We start from the raw sequence: 8,800 nt of genomic DNA, 5'->3' as shown, positions 1-8,800 counted from the left end.
GTACAACAGTTTAATTTACAATTTATAGTTTTAAGTGACAATTACCCTTTAGCCTATAATTTAGCTATTGGAAGACTACCTGCTGCCATTAAAAATTTTTTGGATTGTACAGTTTGTAGAAATTGTTAGGTCCTCTTCTCCCCCCGTTTGTTTGTAATACAGACAGGCTATAACTGACCCTGCCTGACATAAAGAATTTTGAGAGGGCTTCTGTTTTGATGCTTGTAGCACTTTCCTAAGAAGTGCTATATGAGTTTTAATTCTCTAATTAGAGACCTAGCTCTTTTTTCCCCCCCCCTTTTTCAGCAAATTAGGGAAAGGTTGGCTCAGGGCAGCCTCCAAGGAATTGCTCTGGGTAAACCCGAAGCCCTCCGTGAGGATGTTGTTGAAGTTCATGTTAAGAACTCCTTCCTCTGTTTAGGTGCTCTCAGCCGCACACCTTCCTCACCCTGGCCGTCCTGGGGCCTTAACCTCTGCTTCTTCCCCAGGCAAAGAAGAAAGCTATGGAGGCAACCGACGATGATGAAGAGGGTGGCTTAGAGAAGAAGTACAGGAAGTGTGAAAAGGCTGGCTGTACGGCTGTGTGTCCTGTGTGCTTTGCGAGTGCTTCTGAAAGGTTCGTCCTGGTGGCGTGTCTTTGCTGTCGGTGCTTGCCTGGAGTGTTCTTGATGGAAACATCACCCTCAAAGACAGTCCTCCTACAGATAGGTAGAAAAAATACTGCAAGTCAGGTTGCCTGAACACACCCTCTCTCGTTCTTAGCTCAGTGGGAGAGATCACACCCAAATCAGGTATGTTTGGTGGCCAACACAAGGACCTCAGTCTGACCAACTGGGGCTGTACAGCTCCCGGGGGAGCAGGTAGAGCAGGGCTTGGGATGCTAATCCAGGAGCACGCAGTAGACCGACCCGTGCCCGGTTTTCTCCAGCTGTGTTTTCTCCCTCGAAATCCCAATGCAGGCCTCATTGGCAGTACGTAGGCAATTGTAGTCTTGCCATTTTTTATTGGAATCACACCAGTATGACCTATGTACTTCCACGGGGTGAGTGGGGTGGGGAGAAATCTTCCGTGAAGGATAAAGATTCAATACACTTGGCAACCACAAACCCTCAGGATGTTTTGAATGCAAAGTGGCAGCTTCAGAAATGCTCCCACTAGCCTTATTACTATTTTCACTGCTGTTTGACACTCTCTGTCTTCTCTGTTGCCCTTGTGTTGGTCAGAGTTCAGCTGGGCAGATTTACTGGCTGTTTAGTTCAGGGGTGGGCTAGATTCCAGCTTTCGCTGTTCACGTCGCACCGTTGAGGGCAGGTTTGACTGGTGTTGGCCACTGCCTCCTTTACAGGTGTGCAGCTTGGCAGGGAGAGCCGGTGTTCTCTGGTAGAAAGATCTGCCATTGCTCCTGGCGGGCTCCCTAAGCCCCAGGCTCTCTGATGTGCCATTAGGTTAGGTTTGGGAACCATTGGTCTGGGTTCCTGTGTGTCCCCAGATAGCAGGAAGCGTCAGTCATTTATTCTGTATTCCTGCTTGCCGGCAAGGGGTTGTTAAGATTCTAATAGGAAATGACTGATAAGTGTTTTTTTTTTAATTCATTACCAAAACAACATACTCTTGTTTTCAGATGTGCCAAGAACGGCTACACATCTCGATGGTATCATCTCTCCTGTGGGGAGCATTTCTGTAACGAATGCTTTGACCATTACTACAGAAGGTTTGTTCCCTGACAGGTTGCTGTGGTGGAGGGAGGCGGGGCTGCTGGGCTTACTGAACTGATGCCTGCAGCGACTGGAACGCTGAGTAACCCGTGATGCCACCGTTTGCTCGCGTGTGTGCTCAGGCATGCATACACCCCTGGCTCAAAAGCATCGGTCATGGGACAGATACTCTTAATCTGCAAGTTATAAAAATTCCAGGAGTTGTACCTACTCCATGATAATACATAGGAAGCTCAATACAAAGATTTGGGGAGGGCACTGATGGCTGGGATTTGCACTGGACCGAAGGCCAGCCGTAACCCTTCTTAACTGCCTTGAGATAACTAACATTGATAAGGAGTGTACCCTTCCTGTCAGTCTGGTGTGTGGGTATTGCGAAAACATCTTTTCCTCCTTTCAGGATGGCTAGAGGTCCTGGGCACTGCAAGCAGTTAGTGGTCTCAAGCTGCTAATGCAGAGGTTGGTGGTTCAGATCCATCCAGAGGTGTCTTTAGAAGAAAGGCTTGGTGATCTGATGCCAAAAGTTGAGCCCATTGTCAACGCCGAGGTGTACAGTTCTCTGACACACACGGGGTCCCCATGAGTCGGCATTCATCCTGGTTTTATAATGCGACTAGTTAGTTCCTTCACGTAAGATTTATGAATCAGCCTTCTACACGTGATGAATGTGTAATTTGATATATTCGTATTGTTTCAGCCATAAAGATGGATATGACAAATACACTACATGGAAAAAAATATGGACTAGCAATGGCAAAACTGAACCTAGTCCCAAAGCATTCATGGCAGACCAGCAACTCCCCTACTGGGTAAGGAGAGAGATGCTTTTCTTGCTCTGTACAGCTTTTGTGGTGTCCAAATGGAAGTCCAGAACTTTTCAAAACTCTCATGACATATTGTGGCCTTTTATGATTGTCCACGCATATCGTGGTGTGTTTTTTTTAATTAATAGAAAACTTAACTAATTTAACATGGTGTCATGAAGAAGCTAAAGACTTATCTCCATTAGTGATAATCAACAGTTCAACCTGATACATGCCTTGTTCATGGTTTTATTGTGTAAGTGTAAGCACAATTTTATGCTTTAAATATAAATCCTAATTAGATTTGAAATTCTACTTTGGATGTCATATTTTATTTTATTTTTTGGGGGAATAGAATGATTTTAATTTAATTTAATATCTGTGCATCCATTGTCTTGTAACAGTTGGTTCAAACACTTCTGTTGAGTTCATATGCATTTTTATACAATAGACTCTTTACAGATTTTTTTTTTTACTTTGAAGTATTGCTGTTTGCTGACATGACATTGGCTCCCAACTTATAGTGACCCTGCCTGGCACAATGAAACAAAACCCTGTCTGGTGTATTCCTGTGATTGACTGCACTGTTGTGATCCACAGGATTTTCACTGTGGATGTCATATTTTAGTAATTGTTTTCTTAATTGATAATTTATATACATATATATGTAAAACATTTTTATGCATTCATACATGGGTGGAAATTTGGGTTGTTTTAACCTTTTGGTCAGTGTAATCATTGCTGGTCTGAATATTTATGTACAAGTATTTGTTCGAATACTTGTGTCTGGTTATCTTATTATATACTGAGTAGTGGAATGAGGGGTCACATTGCCATTGTATAGCTAGCTTTTGAAGAACTGCTGTCTTCAGTTATCTGTCTATAATGGAAATACCACAAGTGGGTGACTTTACCAGTCATTTTCTCCCAGTTTAGGAGGCTAGAAGACTGTTGAGGTAAGATTCTAGGGGAAGGCATTCCCTCCTCAGTTCCAGAGGAGGGTCCTTGTCTCTTTCGCTGCCGCTCCGGTTCCTTACCCCTGATGGCACAGTGGTTATTACTAAACCACGGCTCCAAACCACCAGCAGCTCCTCAGGGGAAAGATGAGACTTTCTACTCCCGTTAAGAGTCCCAGCTTTGGAAGCCCACAGGGCCAGTTCTTCTGTGTCCTGTACGGTCTCTGTGAATCAGATCAACTCCATGGAGGGGTTTTGGTTCTTGGAGTTTGAGCTTGTTCAATCTCTTTTGTAATCCCAGTGTGATGGATTCAAGGCACACCCTCCTAACCCTCAATCGTTAACAAAGACAACCCTTTCCCAAATGGGATTATAATTTCAGGCATAGAGGTTGGGCTTTGCTGTATACATTTTAGGGGGACACAGTTCAACCTGTAACAATTACCAGACAGTTTCCTATAACAGTTTAGCAGTTTTGCATTCCCATGATCAGGGTTTCAATTTCTCCACAGTCTCACCGACATTAGTTATTTACTGGGTTTTTTATTCTAACTCCTCTGGTGGTGGGTGTGAAGTGGTTTCCTACTGTGGTTTTGATTTGCATTTCCGTAATGAGTAATGCCGTTGATCATCTTTTCACGTGCTCGGTGGCCTTGTGTATATCTTCTGTGGAAGTTGTGTAAGTTAAAGTCTTTTAGGTTTTACTTTTTATTTTTTTGTAACGGTAAAAATGAATGAGTTTTAAGAATTCTTTGTTCCGGATTCTAGTAAAGCGCCAGTCCCTGCTTTAACCAACCATGGTGAATTGGTGAAAGCTTACTCAAGCGTTGTGTTTCCATTCAGTAGCTCATACAGGTTTTGTTTCAGGTCAGTCATGGCAATCTCCGTAATGTAACATCACTCGTCCCTCTCCCCGGTATGTCCTGTCCCAATGCCCTTCTCGTCTGACCCTTGTGAACTTTGTCTATGGATAAATTCTCCCCTTTCGATCACAAATGATTGCTTGATTAGTCTAAGGCAGTGGTTCTCAACCTGTGGGTCACCACCCCTTTGGGGGTGAATGACCCTTTCACAGGGGTTACCTAAGACCATCGGAAAAGACTTATTTCCGATGGCCTTAGAATGAGACCCCGCTCCTCTATCGGTCTCCAGGCGGGTGTGCCCACACGCAGACATGCTCTGGTGAGAAAAGCTATCTCACCCTTCACACTGACGTTGGCTTTTTATGCACACTGTCGCAAAATGCAGCAGTGTAGTTTACTTTTGTTACATTAAGACTGTTACCCATGCTACACCATGCTTCAAGACAAAATTTCATTTATTTGTAATTACAAATATTTCACAATGTATAATTACATACTGTTTTGTGATGAATCAATATGCTTTTATTATGTTCGCTTTCTAACAATGAAAATATATCTTGCGTATCAGATATTTACATTACGATTCATAACAGTAGCAAAATTACAGTTATGAAGTAGCAACAAAAGTAATTTTATGGTTGGGGGGTCACCACAACATGAGGAACTGAAAGGGACACACACAGCATTAGGAAGGTTGAGAACCACTGGTCTAAGGGATGTATACCTTATCTTGGGAATCCCACCAGTCTCTCTTTGACCATTAAGCTTGATCTGTTTTATAATTTTAAGTTAGATTCCACAATTTTCTCCCACTCCAATATCTTCTGACGTAGTCCTTTTCAGAGCAATTGGTTGTGGGACAGCACCAATTTCTTAGGGCCTCAGGGATGTGGAGACGCGAGCTTGCGTGGTCTTTTAGCCCATTAGACTAGCTGCTTTCCTGAGTCTCTGTACAGGGAGAGACCAGTAGATTTTCACTAGATTTTAAAAGCCTTAGTTGCTGTTCACCAAAGTAGAATGCAGAACATTGTCTTGGGGACTGTGTTACGCTGCTTGACCGTGGTGTCTCCCAAGATGATGATTCTGAGCCTGGAGGCTCATCCTTCAAGGTGCTGGGTCTTGTTTAAATGTTGCTACCATTCACGGATATATTTGCAGCAAAGGTAAATACCAATGTACGACTGTCTTGTCAGACCCGTAGATTTTGTGTGTATTCTTATATGCTCCCTTCAATTCAGCTAAGTGTCTGTCTCTGCATCTATTTGTACGTCCTTATTATCGCAGGATTGCGTATATAGCAGTATTTGCCTCTGCTGCCTTTAACTTTGGTTCTCCTCCCAGTGTCTTCCCCTGCCTCCATCATATTTTGCAAACTTCGCTCTTCTGTACTGCCTTCCCCAGCAGCCAGGATTGACTTTCTCTCCATTTATAACTAACTACACGATTCCCTCTTACTGCTCTGTGATTGGTTCTATTACAAATGATATCTCTGGTCTCTTCTTTTTTTGTCTTTAGGTGTGTAATCCTTGTAATACTTCTTCTGTACCTGGGTTGATTTCTGAGTGGTATTGTCACGTAAATCTCAAGTAGTTGCTTGCCATTTCTGGTACTCTCCAAAGCATTCCCTTTAGTATTTCTTGTAAAGTTAGTCAGGTTTTTACAAATTTTGTTAATATTTTAGTTATCTGGAAATGTCCTGATTTTGCCATTATAGTTGGGGGAGACTTTTGCTGAGTGTATGATTCTTGATTGGCAACTTTTCCTTTTTAATATTCGAATAGAAAGAGTGAGTTTATTGATGGGGATACTTTTGGAAGAAAGTCCAAAGGGCCCTTAGCCAGTCTTGAAGGCCCCTGTAGAACGTAGAGTAGCCCTTTGTAGTCCCTAATGGAAGACCACCTACCGTTGGCTGGCTTTTGGTGGGTCCTCTGCCATTGGCTGGTCCTCTGTAGTGTCCCTCCTTTTTCCAGGTATGTGCCTCTCAGCACTCTAGACTTCATTCTGTGCCCCCCTTTTAAAAAATCATTTTATTGGGGGCTCTTACAGATACTGTAACCATCCATAAATCAATTATATCAAGCAAAGCTGTACATAATGTTGCCATCGTCACTTTAAAAACCATTTAATAACCAATCAGAAAAAAAAGAGAAAAGAAAAGAACAATGTACAAGGAAGGCAAAAATTATAAGAAAAACTTAAGTCAGGTAGGGGAGAAAAAATAAATAGTAAAGACAGAAAAGTAAATAAGAGGAAAGGACAAAAGGTTAGAGGAAAAGAGAAACAAAGGAATAGAAAGTAAAAGGGGTGGTGGGGGGAGACGGCAGCAAAGCAATAAGAAACCTAGGCAAAGCAGGTCCCAGGGAAGAGAACTGCAGGGTCTGGGAGGTCTGAGGGGGTGAGATACCTGGTCCTCGGTGGCCAGGGTGTTGGCTGGGGTCACAGCACCGGAGTTGACTGAGAGTGACTGACATCAGTATACTTGTACCCAGAGAAGCTCTTTTGGGCCCAGAGTAGCTGGGGGGCAGGGTGGCTGGTTGTAGAAGGAGTTCGTGCCCACTCAGGGCTGGTCAGGGCTGTGGCACTGTGTGTCCTGTTGACCGGATGAGGCAAGCTCACGCAGGATGATGCACAGGGAGGTGATTCATAGGGAGAGGCCCCAGCCTCGCAGAGCAGGCGTTGTGTAGGGTGGTGGTGTATCTTTTGCCACTGGGTAGATGAGACGTGAGGGTAGGAACTGGCCATGCTTCTAGTCACCAGGAGGATATGGGGACTAAGGGAGGTGGTAGCCAGACGTGGATGCAGGTTTGTGTTGTTAGACTGCTGTCTGGATCATTTGCTGCTTGCCAGAGTTCCACCGTGGAGGTGCTGGGTCGGGCCTTTCCACAGTTCACTAGTTCACTCTTCTCCCACCACTTTTTTCAGCTTACTCTCTTAGTTGGTACTCAGTGCACTTCTCTAACCTTTATTCTGAGGTTTCTGAAGCTCACAGTTCCAGGATTATTCTGCGTCTCTTTAGCTGGTCCCTCATGTCTTTATTGAAGGTCTGTGTACTGTGTCTGCCTAACCCCTCGCCTTGCCGGAACTGTCTTTGATATATCATGTGAGGTAGGGGGCCAACTCCTTTTCTTTTGTATGTGACTATTATTAAAAAAAAAAAAAGAAACTTTAAAATTTAGAGTAATTTTAAGTTTACAGAAAATTTATAAAGATAATCTGGAAAGTTCCTCGATATCCTTCACCCACCTTTTCCTAATGTCTCATCATGTGCATCAAAACCAAACCAAGCTTGCTGCCGTGAAGTCAGGGGCCTCGTAGGGGCCCCTGGACCCCTGTGGGTTTCTGAGACGGTAACTCTTACGGAGATGGAAAGCCCCATCTTTCTCCAGAGGAGCTGCTGGTGGTTTCAAACTGCTGACCATGCGGGTCGCAGCCCAACCTGAAACCACTACCCTCCCAGGGCTCCTAACTGGTATGATTTATCAAACTAAGGAGTTAACATTGATACATGCTACTTGATCAACACCAATCTTTTATGCCGATGTCACCCATTTTGTCCCCACTATTTTTTTTTAGCTTCCCATAGATTCCTATCAGTAAACTTTTGTGACAAAAGCACTCAGGTCCCTTGTGCGCTCGCTTATGGTGCCTGACGTCATGTCCAGTTAGAACTTATCCCAGTGGGGAAAAGTGGATTATTGTGGGTGTGGATGGTGCACATGGGAAGCAGAACCATCCAGGAGTGTTAAGAAAAGGTGAGTGACATTATGTGGAAAAGCTGGTTAAGGGAGTAATGGAAGAGAGACACGGTCACTCAAGGTTAGCCCTGTACTCACCTTGTCACACTTCTTCCCATCTAGGTTCAGTGTACAAAACCTGAGTGTAGGAAATGGAGGCAGCTTACGAAGGAAATCCAGCTCACTTCACATATAGCAAGGACTTACCGCTGTGGTATGAAACCAAATGCTGCTCTTAAGGTAGGATCTCTGCTGGCTTTCCTTTGAGATCCATCGATCCACCCACATAGTAAATAAGTAGTCATGCTGTACAGTTTTCCTTGGTCACAGTAGTCTCAAGATCACACAGGTCCTCATGTCATGGCAACCCAATGCCAATGGTTTAATGAAAAAAGGAGCTAGGTTGGAAATACGTACATGTTGTCCAGGCTTGGCCTTATTTCTCGAAGTCATAGGAGCGCTCAGACAATCACCTGTAGCACAACTCCATCCTCAAGGCTGTAAAGCTGGCCAGTACACTGCCAGATGATGTGTCCTTATTCTCTCTTAGAAAAAGAAGAAAAACTGAAAGAGCCGGAGTGTCCTAGTTGAGTTTATTTCTCTTTTATTGGGGAGCCAGGTGATTTCGTGGCAGTTCCAACAATAGATATCTGTTAATATCCCATTGGCCAGAATAGGGCTGTCTGGCTAACCCTGAGCTGTAGAGGATACAAAAGAAGAGTTTCTAAC

The 8,800-nt window shown here is 43.9% G+C and overlaps 1 protein-coding gene across 1 annotated transcript in view; it reads left to right on the top strand.

Moving 5' to 3' along the window:
* Window positions 1–8,800, top strand: part of KDM1B (lysine demethylase 1B) — a 49,812-nt gene that overhangs the window by 3,038 nt on the left and 37,974 nt on the right. The window contains exons 3-6 of the mRNA XM_045295754.1: window positions 489–616; window positions 1,622–1,711; window positions 2,413–2,524; window positions 8,195–8,311. Of these exons, the coding sequence (XP_045151689.1) occupies window positions 489–616; window positions 1,622–1,711; window positions 2,413–2,524; window positions 8,195–8,311 (447 nt within the window). The remainder of the gene's footprint in view (window positions 1–488; window positions 617–1,621; window positions 1,712–2,412; window positions 2,525–8,194; window positions 8,312–8,800) is intronic.

This window comes from Echinops telfairi, unplaced genomic scaffold (genome assembly GCF_000313985.2).
Source record: "Echinops telfairi isolate 266 unplaced genomic scaffold, ASM31398v2 ScPeMD7_5868;HRSCAF=6743_0, whole genome shotgun sequence".
In the NCBI taxonomy this organism is placed as follows: Eukaryota; Metazoa; Chordata; class Mammalia; order Afrosoricida; family Tenrecidae; genus Echinops; species Echinops telfairi.
This window is presented reverse-complemented; position numbering and strand designations above follow the sequence as displayed.